We start from the raw sequence: 20,822 nt of genomic DNA, 5'->3' as shown, positions 1-20,822 counted from the left end.
GACATTTGCCCATTTTTAACATAGCATAACTAATGTCTTCCTAATTCAAGAACTGTGTTAAAGGTTGAAATTATACAGCTCAAAAGACCATGCTCTTATTTTGCAACACTGAAAACCCCAGAGGAATTCAAGCATCTATTCTGAAGGGATTCATAGTGTGTCAGAAAGCTAAAATGATTGCGGAAAGTAAAAATTTCAACTGCAGAAGCATCAGAATTGTGCATTAAAAGCAACATGTCAGCCAGCCAGTCGCTCAGTCATGACGTCTAATTCAAAGACTGTGCGGGCATAATTAGTGAGCAGCAGCAGCAGGGTCACATGTCTAAAGGTCAAAGGTGAAAACAAGAGTGTGTGTGTGAAACAAAACTGCTTATCTGCTTTTATTACGTATTCATTTCCAACAATGCATAATGGATTATGAACATAGCCTTTCATGCAAGTATACATTCATGTTTTATAACAGTGTGTGTCTAGAAAAGAGGGCATGTCAACTTTTGTTTTCCCCTGTGAACAGATGTGACTTTATGCACCGAGCATGTGCTACTAATCAACGAGTAGACAGATTCTTGAGTGGAGAAAAGCAGATTTAAGTAGGCGGCATTAACATTTTCATAGATTCGGTACAAGAATAGCAGTGGAGTGAGCAAGAGACGGGGTGAATATCAGAGCAGTGTACTGTACTATAACATCATCAAGAGCGTGTTTGTGTGTGTGTGTGAGATTGGTGGGACGACTGTTCTGCTGGGCGGACCGAAAGCTGCAGCTCGCTGCTTGAGGCTCCTGTCTGAACTTGTTTTGCTCATAAACAAGGGTACGAAAGTGAAGTATTTGTGCCATTTGATATCAGAAAAAACACCAAAGCTGACACACTTTGTTTAACTGCTATAAAAAATATGCAGCGAGTTTAATCAGTTGAACTTAATCTCCGTAAATAACTCTAAACAACAACTCTGCAGCAACGCGCGCTGTTGGTTGCCGTTTGCCAACCCATTTGGCCCAGCTGATTAGTGCGTCTCATCCGTCATAACGCATCATGCACCATGCCAGGAAACTGTCTTTACCTGAGCAGCGCGTGTGGCGACAATGACAATTTGTATCGCTGATTGGAATTATTAACCGCTAATCCACAATGAAAGGCAAATCAAACCACTTCCAGTGTGCAAGTTTTCAAGAGGGTAGAACGCAGACACACAGATAAGCACATTGTTGTTACTGTTTGTACTTCACCTCTAATGCCATTCATTATTAGAGGCTATGAAGGACTCTCGTAGCTTAGCTAAATCTGGCAACGCGCCACTGGGATGTTGCAGTTGCTCTGGGAGACTTTATATTAAAAGGCTGCCATGTTGTGGCATTCCTTTGATGGTGAGAGTAATAAGCAGATTCATACAAGGGAAGAGCACAAGCAATAATAAAAGGTAAACAGTAACTGTTGCTATTTCTAGTCCAGCTATTCTCCCTTTCCATGATGTGCTAAAAAAGCATCTGATGGGCAGCAGTTGCTTTGGGGTAATTGAGAAGGAAGTTGTTCATGAAGACAGCAGATACAGGGTCAGTTGTCCTTTAATCCCACAGCAGGAAAAGGCCACAAAGTAATCAGACCCCAGATCTGTGGTTAAAGCTACAATCAGTCCAGTTCAGAGCAGAGAGAAAGGAGAGGGAGGCTTTCACACAAGCAGAGAGGGAGAATTAAAGGGCCGCTCTCTCCAGATGATGCACAGGGACAGGACGAATGAATGAATGAGATTGTGATGTTGTTGCACATTCCCCCGGCCCCACGTGCTCCCTTTTCTCTTTCTTCTCCTTCTCTCCCCTCCCTCCTTTCCTTTCCTTTTGTTTTGTTTAAAATTTAACAAGGTCTGGAACAGTGGAGGGCTGAAGCGGGCATCCGGGGTGTTTTGGCTCAGCTTCATGTCACATGCAGGGGCCATGTGAACACAGTGGCACTGAGAGAGAGAGCGAGAGGGGTGGAGGTGGGGGGGGGCAGTGAGAGAGAGGGAGGGATAGTGAGAAAAAAAAGAACTAAAGAGGGGAAGTCTTTAACCAGAGGGACTGGGAAGCAGTGGTAGCTAGAAAAGAACTGGGTGGTAGCCGAGTGTGAGTTAATAAAACGACTGTATTTATGAGAGAGACACCACAAACGAAACAGGAACTAGACACAGACCGACTGAAAGAATAGGCAGCATGAAAACAGAATAAAATGCAAGGATAAGGACAGAGAAAGTGAGCAGTGACTTCCTGGTGCAGCAGGTGACAGCTCCACTTTTTTTCCAGGGCCTGGCTGATTATCAAACTGCACCGCTTACAGCAAGAGACAAGCAAATGGCCATGTTAATGATTGAGACCGGCTGCACATGCAGCGGCGTCTCCCTAGAGTAGGGACTGAACACTGGACATTTAGTTTCACAATCTCAGCCCTTACTGACCTTCCAATTTATTAGGTGTAATTTAATGCAATCCAATATAACAATCCTGTAATAAATCAAATGTCTATGAAGATTATAATGTTTTGTTTTGCGACATTTGTTTCATCTTTCAACATTAACATTGACTTGGAGTTGTTTTTCTGGACACCTGATGAATGTAAGTCAAATATTCTATTGTATTTTCATTTCCTGAGGGAAATATCTGTCTCGTTAGCTGCTAAATGCTCCACTATGTTCACCATATTTGCAAAATGCCCGCTGCAGTCCGGTCAACCAAAACAAGAGCTGAAAGACGCTATAACACTCTGTAGAGCTGCAGTGTCGGGTGACAATTCTGTTGGTTCATCACTATGAGCGACCCCTTTCACATACAGGTAGTCATGTGATCCATTGTTAAAATGAAAAACAAAATATTGTAGCAGCTTTAAGTATATAGTATTTGGTGATAGTACTTTGGAACTTTTACTTGTGTAAATGTTGGACGTTTACTTGTGATTGAGTATTTTTACATTGTGGTGTTGCTACCTTTAACTAGGTAAATGATCTTAATATTTCTTCCAACACTGCCAATACAGCACCACCACTAACAATTATTACACTAACTTACACAAAGAAAGGAGGATTTATTGCAGGTCTAGTGTACTGCTTTAGGGGCCAGACTGATGCTGCGTTTTTGCACACTCAAATCCGTTGTTGTCACTGTAGATGCACGATAGACGTGCTCAAAAGCGAGAGCGCCTATTTTTGCTCCCTTATGGTACATATCCACAGGGGCATTTTTTTTATCACAAGGGATCGCATCGCTTCCCAGCATTAGACGCTTGATGGGCTGCCACTAGACACAAAGCACTAGGCACCTGATTGGACGAACGCTTTCCCTCGTGGGCTGCTGCTCCCAGCTTTCAAACTCGAACCAACATGTTCACCAAAATGTGTTCCTGAAAACATTTTATGCAAGAAATAAGCCATGCAGTTGCAGTTGTTGAATTTGTCTGTATTTTGGGGCGGCTGTGGCTCAGAGGGTAGAGCAGGTCGTCCACCAATCGGAAGGTCGTTGGTTCGATCCTCGGCTCCTCCCGTCACATGTCGATGTGTCCTTGAGCAAGACACTTAACCCCAAATTGCTCCCGAAGGCATAGCCATCGGTGTGTGAATGAGTATTTAGATTAGATCATGATGGGCAAAATTGGCACCTTGCATGGTAGCTTCTGCCATCAGTGTATGGATGGGTGAATGCTGACATGTAGTGTAAAGCGCTTTGAGTGGTCGGAAGACTAGAGAAGCGCTATATAATTTCAGGTCCATTTACCATCAACAAGGCTTACTTTAAAAGTTTGTCGGGAGTTTCCAGAGGTGGCAAGGCGCGTCGGACGCCTGTGATTTTCATAAAGTAGCCTAGACCTCAACTTTATGCAAATCATGGGTGTCCGACTTGACTTGCCGCCTCTCGAATTGTGCCGCCATGCTACCAAAATCTGTTGCACGACTGCTTACATAGACAATGAATGGGAAGCATGGAAAAGACGAAGGCTGTGGACATGTATCATCAGTTAAACAGTTCATCTTTTGAAACACCGCAACGCGCAACGCATGTCATGTGACAAGGAATAACCAATCACAGCCAGCAGATCATTACAGTAATTATGGAGGAAAAGTTGATTTTAGTGCAGGGCTACTCAGAACTTTTCGATCTGTCACACAAACAATATTTTAAAACACTTTTAAAACAACGCCTTGAAGATCAGCTCTGAAATTGGGATTTCTGGTAAGCAGGCTTTGAATGTATGGCTTCAATGATACGGCTAGCTGGTTATGGTCGCTTAGCAATGTGAACTTGCCTCCGTGCCCTTGAAAGTACAGGCACAGGAGTAGGTACCCAGCGCCCGCCTAACATTTTCCAGGCGGTAAAAGATGCGGCATGTGTCCCAGGCCTTAGGCTGCACAGATGTACCAATTAAATTAAGTGTAAGATGATGCTGTAAAGGGAGTCAAAATGTGGAATTGCTGCACCTACAAGAAAGATGTGCCGTAGAGAAAATACCTTCAGGATAAAAAGGATGCTAGCTGTGCATTAACCACGGTGTTGTGCAGTACATAACTGTGAATATCTATTGGGTTGTGGCGGCGTCCATCTGTTTGCTTTTAAAGCCTCTCTCTTAAAAGACACACTCGCCAATGAGGAAGTATCATTCTTGTGCTTCAGCATTTTTGGAGAGACAAACTTTAAAGTAGGTCATTTCATAGCAACAACTCTGCCCCTGTCTATTAGAGCAGAGTCCATAGAAACGAGTTCAGCTCCACCCAAACACACCTTATCTGGCCGTGTCCAGATGACACAAACAAAGATTCAGGGACAGTTTGGCAACGCTCTGAATTCCTTTCACACAACACTATTTGCTAAACACTTCATAGTACTTATCCTTTTGTTTGTGCAGTGCAGGAAGGTACAAAGTCTCCAATAAAAACAGCTGCCCCAAAACTGATCTTTTTTGTCATTATTACTAGATGTGTGTTTAAAGAAAATGAAATCCTAATAAATTGGAATTTTAAAAGCACAATGCAAAATAACCTCTCTGGAGACTCGGGCTTTGTAAAACAAATCAGTGTAAGCGCCAGTGGAGCGGTGGTATTTAAAAACCTCCCATCCAGGAATTGACACAGTTCTGTCCTGTACACCAGCAGGCCGTGTGCTCCCTAATCGGAATTTTTTGGGCCTCTTTAATGCTGAGAGTTGCAGATGTTGTCTGGTATTAGGCTGCGCTGCTGCTGATCAAAGCTGCGGAGAGTGAGCCCCTGCTGGCCTGCCTCTAATCCCCCCTCTCATGCATGTGGTCAGGGCAGGGACTGGTGTTAAACTCGGGGACAGTGGGTCTACTCCATGACTTCACTGGAGGGGGAACCTTTTCACTGCCTCTGCTCGTGAACACCACCTACTGCAACCCTCCGAGGTTTCTGGGGAGCATTCGACAAGGGCAGTTTGACAGACATCCGAGGGGCCTGGTTGCTCCCATAAGACCGGCCGCTGCCCTTCCCTACCCCCTTTCCCAATGCCCTAACTCAGAATGAGCCTGCAGGCAGACAGGACTGACATATCAGCATGACATTGTTCAGCCTAGATTTAGCCGCTTACCACAAAGCAATGAGGATTTTTTACTTATTTCCACAGGCGGCGTGAACTAAACACAACTGTATACCAAAGCATGCACATTCACACACAGAGAAGACAGTGAGAAGAGAGCTATACCTGTATAAATAACGACCGGAGCTTTTAGTTTGTCCTTTTTATTAATAATTTTATAGACAATTACGAGGGTGACCAGTAATTCTCGGAGTGAAAAGCAATAAGCTAGGGAGAGATAAAGAGATATGGGAAGATAAATGGAAACTGTCAGATGGTGTGAGGGAGGAGGAGATGCGAGGAGAGATAGCGCGAGGAGAGGGAGGGGGATCGATCATGAGAGAAATTGAGAGGGAGGAAGATACGGCGCGAGAGGAGAGGAGAGAAGGGTGGGAGGATGTCAGCCAAGAAGGCAATCTATATTAGACAGAAAACAGTTCCCCTGGCTTTAACTGCTACAAGCTGACACCGCCATCCTCTCCATGTCTGCCTCAGCAGACACACACACACGTGTGAATCCTCGGAGACACACACACACACACACACACATCCAGCTCCACGCTGAGGCTGTATGACCACATTTTCATTTAAGACTACACGTGTCACTCGCACGTGAAGAGACATTAAATGCATAGATCTATTCTTTGATCGCTCGCTTTTTAATCGCACACATACAGTAGTGAACATGAAAAAACCCTGAGCGCACACCGACACATGCGTATTGGATTTGAGCTTTGGAACGTGTGAAATCTGATTACACAATTACATAATGACTCAGCAATAGGCCATTTAGAAAGACCATTAGCTGTCAGGCGAGGACATGGATGTGAGGAAAGATGAGGCAGCCTAGTGCCTCACTTCTGCAAAGTCCTCCCAGGAGTGTTTGCATACATGGAGATGCTGTCGTTTTGGTAAACTAAGCCATGTTAATATGACACTTGAATATTGCAATTCATAAATCCCTGGAGACCAGTAACACATCATTTGAATAGCAAAATTCATTCAAACTAGGAGGGAACCCCACATTGTTATCAGGATAACCAGTGACCGATCATAAGACACAAAACAATGACAAAATGTGCGCAGACTGTTCTCCTTCTGCCTTTAAAAATGTTTTCATATTAGAGATGCGAGTGTGAGTGTGGGAGCAATCTGGCGCTGCTGACTGTACGAAGAAAGCAACGTGGCACAGACAAGACAGAGTGAGTGGCTCTCTGCTTAATAGCTGCCACAGCCTGCTGGAGAAAGTTGGGAGCTTCATTAAGCCTTTAAACCCCGCAGAGTCCTTTAAGTCATCACGTCACCAGCCGCTGCCTCCTCAGAGCGGGCCCGAGGGAAGAGCGGAGAGATACAGTACCGGATTGTGATACCTCCAAGCTTTTAGAGTAATTGAACTATTCACTGTCTTCTTAAAACGTTAACGTATTGTGTCTACGTGGAATATAGACATCATATGAGCAAGACTCAAGCTGCTTCCATTACTCATGCCCTGCTGAGATTTTTCTCTGGTTATACTGTATATGGAGTGCTTATACTTTATTGCGTCTAATATCAATTCAAACTAACTAACTAACTATTTGAGTAATGATTTAAAGCCACAAATTAATCAAAGACATGTGTATTATAGTTTTATATTTCTATGATGTCATTTGACAATACTGATGTTTATTTTATTTCTAATAGCGTGCTACAGGAATGAGTCCTAAAACCCGGAAATGAGTTAGCATTTTAGCACTTCTAGATTCCTCTTCTGGAAGTCAAAGGGTTTTTAGTTAGATGTCTGAAATAAGGTCTGTGGTTAACACAAGCTTAAGAGACTTTAACGTTCTACGTTAAGCAGGTAATGACAGAAATCTGTGCAATGTTAGACTTAGAGCTGTAGCTTGGCCCCGAAGTAATAAAATAATATCTGAATTTTGTAAATAAGCAACTCAATAACAGTGAGGCAATATGCATGAAATCACAATTTGTTTAAAAAATGATTGCAGAGGAAACTATATAATAAAAACAGGTCATATAAAATGTGCACTATATGTTATTGTTGAGAAATAATTTCCATCACTAATCGTGATCACAATATTTGTGAAATTACAGCTTTTACCAAATTATTACCATAAATGTGCAAAGCTATAAAAACGACCTTTTTGTTTTGTTAAAGCAGAGCCATTATCTGCAACATCCCATTAGATATCTCTGCTTTTATTAGTTCTGCATGAGCAATCCTTCCTGCCAAGTTCACCTTGCTGGCAGACACCGAAAACAACATGGGAATTACCTGAAAATCGGGTGCAGCATGTTGAAACCGTTATCGACCCTGACTCTGTTTTCACAGAAGCTTGAGCTATAAACCCGAGTGGAGCTGAAAAGGGAATTAATACCTCGACAGTTTCCAGGCCAGTATACGCCAGTGGTCATTAAGTACGCTCATATAACGCAGGCCAAATCTTAACACCACTTTGGATTTACGTGGAACTGCTTTTAAGCGTGCATTTCAACTTTAATAGGGTAAGCTCACAAAAAGCAGCGGGTATGCTGAAGTGCAGAGTGGGCTAATGAATCTAAATAATTAAGTGTGCTGCTTTGGTTTGGTTAAGAACTCTGGGTCCTCTCTGTCTCTAGGGAACCCCTGTGCCACTGTGTGTTAGGGTTCAGTATGTCATTTCCTTTTCTTGCAAATCCACACACACACACACACACACACTATTACCTCTGGGTAAGGGAACACAGCCATCCAAGCAGGGGGCAGCTTCATTATTTGAGGGCTGAGGATCTCCTGTCCGCAGAGCAGACGCCCCGTTACTGAGCAACACCAGTCTGTGCCCTGCACTTTTACCTGACTGGGCAATTACATCATGACTCAAGTGTACAGTGTACAAATCTGTTAAACCCAACTCTCTTGAGGAAGTGTACTTTTATTTAGGGCTATGGTATTTTGAGCCTCTCAGCAACAGAATGTATTGATTATATGTTTTTTTTTTACTATTGTACCCTTGTACTCAAACTCTAATAAAGCTGGTGAGGCATTACAAGAGGCTCCTGTGTGAGCAGCTCTGAAAGGATCACTCGTCAGCCTGCCAAAGAGGACAGCGGCCCTTTGATCTAGTCGGCCTTCTGTACATGTGTGTGTGTGTCCGTGTCCAGCAGGGCAAAGTGAGTCCTCTCATCTGGCCACTGCAGAGTCTAAATATGCTATCAAACCATGACCTGAACCCTTCAAAGTCAAACTGGCTTCTGCATTGTTAAAAAAAGGATCTGGCAAAACGCAGCCTGGCAACTCTTCAACTTAATAGCCGCGTCCAATCATTCCTCCTGCTTCCCCAATTGTTTGGAGTACCTCGTCTGTCAATCTTATTAAAGATACAGCAGTTTACTGGCTGCTCATGTGCTTAGTATCAAGGTTATATATTAGGGCTGGGACGATACACTTATCTCCCGATTCAATACTATCACGATAATGGGGTGCTGATTCGATATGTATTGCGATTTTTAAGTATTGCGATTCTACAAGTATTGCGATTGGATATTACAATTTATTGCGATTTCTGTAACTTTTTTAACACTAGGCAATGGGAAAAAGTTATATCATACACTTCTAGGGACTTTTAATTTGGAAAATATCTAAATTAATACACTAAAAATGTTTGACTTTGATTTTGATATCCTGATGTCAAATTTATCGGTGATGTTCAGGTATTATTTATTACATTCTTTTCCCAGCAACCCAAAAATCAAAGAATAAAGACATTTCCCTCACAAGTTAGTGGTATTTTCCTTTTAATTTATAAGGGACATGTTATATTTTATACTTCTGGTTAATATAATCCAATCAATCTTATTTCTATATATGTATTTTGTATATAGTTCCCTTTGGAACGCCAAGTGCGTCTCTAGCTCTTCCGTCAGCTCCGTTCTCTTTATACATCAATGGTCAGCTCAATCGGAGTCGTTGGAATGCATATAACATAAATGGCAGTATATGGGTGATATGACATCACGTTATTCAGACTACAACAATAAAAGTAGTAACTTCCTTCTACCTCCACATAGACTCAAATGATGCAAATATATCGATTCTGGCATTAAAGAATCAATTTCAAAATTGTAAAAAAAAAAATTGTAATCGCGATGCATAGGTGAGTTGATTTTTTTCCCCACCCCTAGTTTACTTGCTGCTCATGTGCTTAATATGAAGGTTATAATGTATATAGCTTTAACATTGCACAGTGCTCTTATTGAGCGACTGCACAATAAAACAGAGTTTTAGATACTGGACTTCCTGTATCAAAGGCCGCTTTGCATGCATAGGCATGCAGACAAAAAGGCCCTTTAGTGTGACTGAGGTCTACAGTTGTGGCAGCTGCGGCTGAGAGTCAGCCAGCGAGTCAGCTGAGACTGGCCCCATCTCCACTATCTGGGCAGGACAACTATTCAAAGTCAGCGCAACATGTGTCAGCGCAGCGGTATCCCCTCGTACACCCCGTCTCCCCACTTCCTCCTCAGCAGACGTGCCTGACATTTTAGACGAGCCAGCGTACATTCCTCGCATGCTTCCATCGTGTAAGGAAAGGACAGAAGAGCAGGCCAGACGTGTCACAAGTCAGCGCCGCTCTCGCTTTACAGTGCATGCATCTGTGTGCGTGCATGAAAGTGCTCTTCTGTGTCCTTCTCTAATGTGACTGAATGAGAATAGGGCCTTTTGTGCAGACTGCGGCCTGAGTGTTGCGTAGTGTTATTGGCTGTGGTTGTGTGGAGAGAGAGCTCAGGTGACCATAGTTAAGCTGTCTCACATGGGATGTGGAGGCGTCGCCCTCAGAGGGGCATCGGGGCTACTTTTGCCCGCCTTTAGCGGCTGCTGCTGCTGCTGGTTGAGCTCAGCTGACTGGATGCACATCCATCCACATGAGCCGCAGTGTGCATGCTCATGCAGCCAGCCATATGATGCTATCTAAATGAAAATCATTCTACCTGAAGCGAGCCAGTATTCAAGAGCACAATAGGTCATGAATCGCATGTGACTGTGAACGTGAACAGGAGCACATGTGGCAAGATTGACCTCTGGTTAACAACAGCCTCTCGGGACAGGAAGCTGTTAATGCCTATCTTTTCCATACTTCAGACTCAACAGACAGTTTCTCCTCAACTGTCCTCACCAGACACTTCCACCCCCCCATTTCACTTCCCTCAGTGATAGCAGCAGTGGTGGAGGCAGTCAGTGGCGGTGTGGTGAAGAAAGGGGCTTCCTGAGCTTTGGAGGAGCACGTTAACCCAGCTTGGCAGGCAGTTTAGTTAGTGTGACAGTAGCCGCGCTGGATGCCAATAGGACAGGCACTGTGCAGCATCTCAATGACCAGAATTCACTGGGTACACAGAGAGGGTTTATGGTCCTCTCGGCCATACCGCTCCCGCCCCTACTCTCCATCCAACCACAAAGGCATTCAGCCTTTTCATTAGGATGATAATGGGGCAAAAGCCGGAAAGGGCCCCATGTCTGAGCACCATAAGTTGTGGCGATGGCTTTGTGGCGATGTCATGCGTGTCCATGGGAGCACAGTGTGCCGATACGGTCCGACAAAGACAGTCCAGGACAGAAGAAATAAAAAAAAAAAAAAAAAAAACCTGAGGCAGGGTCGATCTGGCAAACCATGGACCATGACCTCACTCTGACCCATTCAGGCCACGGCACAGTTAAACCTGAAACCCTCTAAATTGCTGCCGCAGTTATCAGCAAAGGTCTTCTCGTGCTGCGCTCACCTTGCATGACCGCGATATCAGGAACATGTGGGCCTGTTCTTTTCAGTCCTACAAGAATGTAAAACATTAAGACTCTGAGCTGCTGCCACTAACTGTGAGCACCCACCGCTTGGTCAGCGTTCAAATTAAGACTCTGCCCTCCTGTGCAAATTATATTCTGTCTCAGCAATACCAAAGAAACAAAAACTGTTGCTTTGCTCTATTAGTACAATGTACACCTGCATGACTGCACCTGCCTCATTTTGTGATACAGGTTGCCAACCTGCAGGATCTGCAATCCAAACTAGGTAGTGTGCAAAACAGAAGGCCCCAACAAGTCCCAGTATGAGCAGAAACGTGATCATGAGAGATTACTGTATATCTGAATGCATCATTTCACTTACCTGCATAGAAACGTAGCAAGGAGCCAATTTCCGTGTTGAGCCCTTCCTCTTGAACTCTCCACGGATCCTTAAATCCAAGCTTAAAGAGGAAGTCATTCTGGATATGCAGAGGCCTCTCATCTGGGCTAAGCCTCCTGACAGCCTCGCCGTGCATCTGAACATACAGCGTGGGGCTGGAATCACAGGAATCTCCATTGTGGCCTGCTGATTTTACAGCACCCTGGCCACAGTCTGGGTCCTGGATATCAGGTGTATTACCTGTAGAACAGGCTCTTGACAATGAGCCGGCGCTGCTGCTAGGTGGCAGGCTGCCCAGACTGTGTGGGTTGAGTCTGCTATCTGGTCCTATACTGTTTGTCATGTCGTTTAAATGTCCCATGTTGCACTGTTTGTAGTTGGCAGTGACGGCACCATTGAGTCCATTGGTGTGATGGTCTATGCTTGTGCTCGACGCAGGACAGTCCAGGTCCAGCTCGTCCGAGGAGCTGCCATACATGTCGTGGCCCTCTGTGGCACTGTCAAACGAGGGGCTGAGGATGGACGCCTCGGTGCCCAGGACCATGTCATCGCTGAGGGAGTCCCTGTGCTCGCTGAGCCGGGCCCCAGAGCTCAGGTCATCAAAAGCACTGCTCTCCACATCTGAGCCAGAGTTTAATCCATAGCTGTCCAAACAGTGCCTGTGCTCCGAGTCATCATCATTGGGGGTATCCATGTTGGAGTTGGAATTTAAATCTGACAGTGAGCAGGTGATGTTGTCTTGTGACTCTGATTCTGGGGTGAAAAGTTTCCCATCACTATCCTGTTGCTTTTGCCTCTCATCTGCATTCTCCATGAGCAGCAGTCTCAACCTGTCACTGGGATGGCCCCTCAGTTCTGCTGCATCAAGGTGGCTGCATTTGGAGTCTTCATTCACCTTGTTATCACTATATTCATACTTCACATTGCCATTTTGGTCAGTCTTGGTTGGGTTATCTTTACAAAAAATGCGCATGACAGAGCTCGACTTACTGCACAGTTTGCTCAGACGGAGAGCCACCTCGCCGGCTGTGGTGTCCATAGTGCAAAGAACCGGCCTTGGGTACGAGGGCGTGAGTCTCTCGTGGACGTGCACGGAGCCCCGGTGGAGGTCTGCTCTCACCCACTCGCGGTCTGCGGGCTGCAGCTGCATGTTCTGCCGGTGCTTCAGCAAGGTCTTCCTATCCAGACTCCGGGTGTGCAGAGACGCAGAGGACAGGGCCGAGTTCATCTTGGAGGCGGTGACAGCTGAGGTGGTAGTGGCGGTGTTGGAGGCTGCAGCTGCAGCGGTGGTGGAGAGGTTCCTCTTCAAGCGCCTCCGTCTCAACAGGAGGGAGTTGCTGCTGGACGAGACGCTCCGGCCATTAGACGCGGACACGGCTCGGTTTGACGCACTAGAGGAGGCGGAATAAGAGAGGCTCTTCTTCGCTTCTTCTCCTTCTTCTAAATGTCCACCACCGCCATCATCATCATCATCCTCCGCTGCTGCTGGAGGAGTCCCCCGGGCGACAGACAGTCCGCTGCTGGGCTTCTTCTTCTTCATCAACTTGGTCGCGCCTCCTCCATCCTCAGCAGCAGCAGCCTGCACACTTGTGTCCATCTGTGTTCAAATGGAAAAAGGAAAAAAAAGTCCCCTTCCTCTCTACTCTTAAATAAATAACAGTGCGCACTTTGGTTTACACCTACAGCCACCTACATTTAAAAGCCGTAAAAAAAGAAGCGTGCCCACCTAAATGTCCGCGCCAACTGGGCGGCGGTGTTGCTTCCGACGACTTATTCCACTAGTAGTCATTCACTTCTTCTCGCCTTCCTTTCACCGTCTCCTCCGCTGTTCCACAAAAAAAACATTTTACCCGATTAAAATTCGCTGTGAAAAGAGGCGCTGGAGAGAGGACAGATATCAGGGCGGAGACGTGACTTGTGCGCGTCGTCGTCCCATTTGGAAACCAAAATACAGCGCTGGAATATGAAATGAACGTCGGCCGACCTCCTACGCAAATACTTGCCTGATATATATTCATGAGGATAGGACACAAGATGGGGGTCGCTAACAACAACGCGGTGCACTGTGGGGAATGTATTGTGATAGTAAAGCCACTGCAAAGGGGAGAAAATTGACAGGACTACATTTCCCAGGAAGCTTTGCTGCGGTTTCAGTCAAGTGAGGCGGTGAACAGATGAGAGGCGTAAACATAGCTCGTATAAAATGTTTGGTGTGTGCGGTTAAGCTCACAGAAGTCTTCTTATCTTGCTGTAGTCTTATCTGTGTGCATGCTAACAGGGAAGACACTTAGTGAAAGCATACTATCAGTAGTCAACTGTTGAATATGAGAGAAAACTTTCATTAGAAAGTTGCACACAATTGTTATTTCCCTTTATAATAACATTCCGCTGCATGGCATTATATAAAGCTTCGCTGTGGTGGGTCTTATTTATTTTAGACTAGTGGTGACGAGGCAAATAACTTGAGCACCATCTCATCAGGACGCCATTTCACAAGGCCACAGCTCAGCCCTGCATTGCTCTTATTCTATTGTATTTCTCGCCATCTAGTGGAGCAAACCGCAAAGCTTTGACCTAAACTGGGGGTTTTTTTCCTGTTGAGGACGCAGCAGCAACCCTGAGCAAGAGGAAGGTTTCAGTTTTTCAGGTCATCTAATTTTGTTTAAGCCAAAGTTGTTGTTTTTTACTAATATTAGACGTGCAAATACAAATACAGCTTAATTAATGTTAAATGCATATATAAGGTTTGTAATTTATATTAAATTCCAAAACATTTGCACACTGACTTTTGTGAATATAATGCAACTTTTGCAGATATCTTCAAAGTCATAACCTGTGATAATGACAAAAAATTGTCTGATTTACAGCTGTTGGGGACGAAGATAGGAGCTGGTCTAGTTATTAGAAAATATTAAAGATAATTATCAATATTAATAAAATTAATATGAATAAATTATCAATTTATGTTAATAATAACAGGGCACCAAATTACATTGGTATCTAAGCTCAAAAGACATTTGAAAATAATAATTATCAAAATAATTATTAATTATATTGAATAATATGATTTAATGTATATTAAATCATCCTTGGGGCACCACTCTGAAACAAAAAGAAAATGATAGCACATTAATGTACATCTTGTTTTCTGGGACTGAAAGGTATTTGTTCATACGCTTAAAAAAAACATCAATAAAACAAATTTACTGTATAATGCCATCTCTAATAGGTCGAGACACACAGGAAAAATGCAGATTATACATCTATAGTGTAAAACATTATGTGGATATCAAATATAATCAACTTTATCAGGTCAAAAGGGTCTGAGGACATCTTGTCAACCGTTTTGAAGCGTGCAGGCTGCTGAATATCATCCTGTCAGTCTGTTGACAGTCCTGTTGAGGACACAGCAGCGACCCTGAGCAAGAGGAAGGTTTCAGATTTTCAGGTCACCCTTTTTCTAATTTTGTTTAAGCCAAAGGGGTTTTTACTAATTTTAGATGTGCAAATCCAAATACAGCTTACTTAATGTCAAATGCATATTATAAGGTTTGTATATTAAATTCCAAAACATTTGCACACTGACTTTTGTGAATATAATGCAACTTTTGCAGATGTCTTAAGTCTTTATCTAATATTAGTCATGCAAATCCAAATACAGCTTAATTAATGTCAAATGCATATCAGGTTTGTTTGTGAAATTCCAGAGCATTTGCACACTGCCTTTTGTGAATATAATGCAACTTTTGCAGATGTCTTAAGTCTATAATCTTCAAAGTCATGACAAAAATAAGTCCGATTTACAGCCATTCATAGAACTAGAAACAAATAGGCTACATCTTGTTTTATGGGACTGAAAGGTATTTGTTCATACGCTTATAAAAACAACAATAAAACAGACCTACTGTATAACGCCATCTCTAATAGGTCGAGACACACAGAAAAATGCAGATTATACATCTATAGTGTAAAACATTATGTGGATATCAAATATAATCAACTTTATCAGGTCAAAAGGGTCTGAAGACTTATGTCAACCGTTTTGAAGCATGCAGGCTGCTGAATATCATCCTGTCAGTCTGTTGACAGTCCTGTTGAGGACACAGCAGCGACCCCGAGCAAGAGGAAGGCCGGTAGTTTAATTTTTTTCAGGTCACTTTTTTCTAATCTTGTTTAAGGCAAAGGGGTTGTACTATTTTTAGATGTGCAAATCCATATATATGCCTATATATTCTCAAATGCATATAAGGTTTGCTTATAAGCATATCAATTTAAAATTCCAGAACATTTGCACATTGACTTTTGCAGATATCTTACATTATAAAAGTCATAAAAAACTCTGTCTTTCAAACAAATACCCTATAGGCTATCTTGTTTTCTGGGACTGTGTAAGGTTTCTTCATATCTCTAATGCTTATACACACAGCAATAGGCTATAACAGGTCGAGACACAGAAAAAAATGCAGATTGTGCATCCATAGCGTAAAACCCTATTTGAATATGAAATATAATCCACTTTATCCGGTCTGAGGACACCTTGTCAACCCTTTTGAAGCATGCAGGCTGCTGAATGTTATCCTGTCAGTCTGCACTTTATGTTCCAGTTTCAGACCCAGATCAGCCTCAGCGTTTCTATGTGAACTCAGCATACATTTATTAATGTAGCATTTGAATTAGTGGAATGCCTGCAGAAAATAATTCAAACTGTTATGTCCAATCTTTACTACAAACCGGAAAGCCTGACCTAAACTGTTTTTTGTTTTTGTCCTGTTGAGGACGCAGCGACCCTGAGTAAAAGGACGGCCAGTGGTTTCAGCTTTTTCAGGTCACCCTTTTTCTAATTTTGTTTTAGCCAAAGGGGTTGTACTATTATTAGACGTGCACACCCAAATATAGCTTAATTAATGTCAAATGTATATCATACGGTGCATTTCACAAGATTTGTATATAATGCTTAAATTCCAGAACATTTGCACACTGACTTTTGTGGAGAAGGGTGCAACTTTTGCAGATATTTTAAGTCTTTATCTTCAAAGTTATAACCTTTCATAATGAGAAAATGAGTCTTCCAAACTGATTTACAGACTAAAACTTGAAACAAATAGGCTACATCTTGTTTTCTGGGACTGTGAAAGGTCTGTTAATATGCTTATAAACACAGCAATAAAACAGACCTATAATTCCATCTCTGAAAGGTCGACACACACAAAAATGCAGGTTATACTGTACATCTATGGTGTAAAACCTTATGTAGATCTCAAATATAATCAACTTTATCTGGTCTGAGGACACCTTGTCAACCATTTTTGACTTAAAACAATACTCACAAGCCCATATGTACATATTTTGCTTACTGTAATAATTCCTGCTCCTCATTAAAAGATCCTATTCCTAATGCACTTCCAATGTACACATGGGTACCTGATTATTGTTTTAATACAGACATGAAAAATATTGTGAACCTCTCCTTTAAAGGATGGGAAGATGACAAACATACATTTCCTCTTACGTTAGAGCAGGTACAGAGAAGGTCCTGCTCAACTGGTTACGTTTAACCATGCAAGCTCTACTTTTTCGTGTTACATTTTTAGTCATGTATTTTTAATATCTAAATGGATGATTTTTAATGTGTCACTTATTTGCAGTCGGTGTCAGATCCTTTGGTTGAAAATGGGTCAGTATATGTGCCACAGGACCATGCATTCATAAGGAGTTGTCTCACGGTCTGAGTCTGAATGTCTTTCACCTGAACACCTGTCATTATCTAAATACAAATTAGTTATTAAGTACAGTATAATACAAGAATAATACAGGCCTTGCAGGAGAATGAGTAAAACTGAATGGCGAAGAGAAAGTCTGATTGCAAATACCTGAAAAAAATATGAATTTTGGCAATAAGCTTGGATGCAGTCGAGTGTTAAAGGAATACTTCACCCACAAAATGATCATTTGTACATCAATTACATTTCTCTGTTTTTGGATTCTTCATTTACCATGGAGGCATGCAAGAAAGACTAAGTTCTCTTCACAAATTCAAGGTAACACAGGGTGAGTAATGGATATACAAATGGTTATTTTGGGGGTGGAGTATTCCTTTAAATACTGTATGAGTCCCTCTATGGCAAACTTAACATACCGGAAGGCAGAAATGAGGTGATGTTACTTCTAAAAAATGATAATTCAAACAAAGCAAATGCATTCAGAAATGGAATTTAATTGGCATGATGTATCCTTTACATGGTTTTCTGTATTTCAAAAAATGAAAATGAAGTAACACTTTCAGATACGTTCAGTTGCTCCACCGACATGTAAAAAGGAAACAGATTATTGCTGAATTCATGTCCCTTGATTCCAGCAAAATGGAAAAGCTCATGCTCAGCCCGGTGGCTCAGGTTTGTTTCTTTCATTTCTGAGAGCTGAAATGAGAACTGAAGTGTATATTTGTGTAAATTCATTCCTATTTATGCTCTATTGTACTGAACCTATGGATGGACAATTTCAAATAATGGCATGTTGCTGGGATCATACAGAAGCAAAAAAAAAAAATTACCTCCTATTTCAAAGTCTCTGAGATTAGTTGACCCAAAAGGAGCATTGTGACATGAGAATGACCTGTGTCCTGATTCGGAGGATAAACCCTAGTATTTCACATAAAAACTATAAAGTGAAGAACAATTTTCTATGTTCCCGGTTGCCGGGTTTTATTGTGTCATCTATCCATCACTGATTGAGACCTTGAAATGAAAGGAGAATACATTTTCCTTTTGCAGACAGATGCGTTATAGTAACAGCCTTCCACCTCTACTTCTCCTCTTCATCTGACAGAACAAGAATTTCATATTGCAACTTTGAAAGTAAAACAGTAAAAAATAATAAAAATATTCTGTGTACGTAAAGCTTATGAGCATTGGAGTACTGGTGTAGGATCAGTGGTCAGGTAACAAGTGAAGAGACATAATGGTCACAGATCAGATATCCAACAATATTTTACACCTTAAAACAGTGACCATTGTAAAGCCAAACTCTTAACAGTGCAAAGAATTCTAGCAATAAAAATGTAAAAATCCTGACTCAATGAATTCACCAATACCTGGACTCGGGTTTCAAAATTGAGATTGCATCAATTGTAGATTTGAGACAGAATCAAATCGTGTCCGAATGTGTTGGTAAGCTGTTAAAAGAGGCAGATGTTTTTTGGTGGCTCAGTCAAAAAAAATGCAGAAAAAAGTCCTCCTGAATAAAGCCTTCCTAAAGTAAAGTATAAAAGAAAATTAAAACCCTGAAGTGAGGTGTAGTGTATAGTAGCACAGTAAAAAAAAAAAAAAATGGTGAGGGGGGTACACCTGTAGTTTAACCTTTTCTCTACAAACAACGGATATTGCTTGGTCAAAAGCTTATAATGACATGAGTAGAAAAGTAAAGTGTATAATACAATGCACATTATGAGCAGATATCATTAAACACACTGCTGCAAACACATAAAATGTGCGGGATAACACTAACGTGGTGAACCAACTCTTGGTTTCAAATCCAAGGAGTTATAGGACATGTAAAAACATGTAAATTAATTATTTATGATCCAAGTGCCTCTATCAAAAACAATTAAAAACTGACAAAATAATATAAAACATAATTGTTGCACACGCTGGAACCAGAATATTTCTAGCCAGCTGCAATTTTTACATTAAATGTAAAAGATTGTGACATGAATGACACTTGGTCAAAGCACGATGCTTCTTTAAATGTAACTTTCCTTCTTCAGTATAAACAAAATGTACATTTGGAGAGAGCGCGGGCTTCGCCCAAACGCTCAAATTCACAGTTAGCAATTAGATGACAACATTGTCGGTACAGTGAGAATTGCACATATGAGGGAAGAACAGAAGTCAGGACTACGTAGTAATGACACAGAGGGGACTCTAGGGGGTGCTATAGCCTAGGAAAAGCAGAAGAAAAAAATATTGCACATGATTCTAATGTTGGATCCGTCCCTGCCTCCTGTGTGTGTCCCTCTAAGCCGCTTCCAAAGTCCCAGCAGGTGCAGTACAGACGGATCACAGAACAATCAACCCTGCGTCCTCGCACAGAGTTGTCCATAAGGGCTAAGAGGAGTCCGAAGAAGGGGGATAAAAACATGTCCACTGAGACAAGTCCACTGTTGTTATTGATGAACCAAGGTACGGTCGCCCTCAGTAGATGTTGAAAGTGTCAATCAATCGTAAAAACAAAAACCCTCCCGCCGCCACAGAACTGAGCGTCTGCCTGAGAGCTCAGCAGAGAGGTCGAAGAAAAGACAGTCGAGCTAATTCCATAAAGGGGCGATGTGGATCAACTGGAGTCATTATGTGCTACTACAGTGGATGGAGTAGTGGGTGTCTGCATCTTGGGAGCGTAGTACCGACTCAGTTGTGTGGGTCTTGAAAAGGCATTTCCAGAAGACATGGCCTTATTGTAGAAACGGGCACCGTTTTACTGTCCAGCACTTAAGGTTCTCAGTGGAGGAGAGCGCCGGTCCGGCACTGCTCTAGACAGTGGTGGTCTACTATGGTCTGTGAAACCTAACAGATGAGCAGAAAAAAAAATGTTGTTTCAAACATTTCATTGCATTTCATCACCTCAGCTAGAACTCACTGCTCTCTACAGCCGATACTGTCAGCATGTGAACAACTCCAGCTGTAGGTGAACTGATCAAAGGGATAGTTTGAGTGTTTTTGAAGTGGGAAGGTGCTTATCCATAGTCCGTGTATTACCTACTGAAGTATTGTATTGTATTGATGCTCTCGCCAAAGCAAGCATCCCCCATGTTATGCAAGGTAAAATTACAGTTTTTTTTCCAATGGAGTCTGGTGCCTTGGCGAGAGCATAGATGGAAAAGACTTCATTTCCCTGTGGAAAGGGCTGTCTGACGGCAAGGTGAAGCGGTGAAAATATTTTAAATATAGCGTACACTTGATTTAGGTGGGCCTTTCTTTTAGGTGCTAAAATACGTTTCACTGCCGGCTAATCCACAGCACTACATTGCTTTGCTTCCGTGAGGTAACTCCCGTCTGTTTCTCCACACTATCTCCTGTAGTTAATACACTGACTATTGATAAGTACCTCATACAACCTCACTTCAAAACACCC

The 20,822-nt window shown here is 42.5% G+C and overlaps 2 protein-coding genes across 6 annotated transcripts in view; both read right to left on the bottom strand.

Moving 5' to 3' along the window:
* phlpp1 (PH domain and leucine rich repeat protein phosphatase 1) overlaps nt 1–13,561 on the bottom strand; it is a 53,867-nt gene extending 40,306 nt beyond the window's left edge. The window contains exons 1-2 of one of the 2 annotated variants that reach the window (XM_074651431.1): nt 13,423–13,561; nt 11,679–13,293 (exon numbers count right to left, since the gene is read on the bottom strand). In XM_074651431.1, the coding sequence (XP_074507532.1) occupies nt 11,679–13,293 (1,615 nt within the window). In that variant the 5' untranslated portion in view covers nt 13,423–13,561. Of the gene's footprint in view, nt 1–11,678 lie in introns of both variants that reach the window. The other variant, XM_074651429.1, reaches the window with a different exon arrangement.
* Nucleotides 13,562–17,890: 4,329 nt separating this feature from the next.
* LOC141777291 (phosphatase and actin regulator 1-like) overlaps nt 17,891–20,822 on the bottom strand; it is a 59,123-nt gene continuing 56,191 nt past the window's right edge. For all 4 annotated transcript variants that reach the window (XM_074651423.1, XM_074651425.1, XM_074651421.1 and 1 more), the window contains exon 12: nt 17,891–20,254. In XM_074651423.1, coding sequence (XP_074507524.1) covers nt 20,239–20,254 — 16 coding nt within the window. In that variant the 3' untranslated portion in view covers nt 17,891–20,238. The remainder of the gene's footprint in view (nt 20,255–20,822) is intronic.

The sequence above is a fragment of the Sebastes fasciatus genome, chromosome 11 (assembly GCF_043250625.1).
Source record: "Sebastes fasciatus isolate fSebFas1 chromosome 11, fSebFas1.pri, whole genome shotgun sequence".
In the NCBI taxonomy this organism is placed as follows: domain Eukaryota; kingdom Metazoa; phylum Chordata; class Actinopteri; order Perciformes; family Sebastidae; genus Sebastes; species Sebastes fasciatus.
This window is presented reverse-complemented; position numbering and strand designations above follow the sequence as displayed.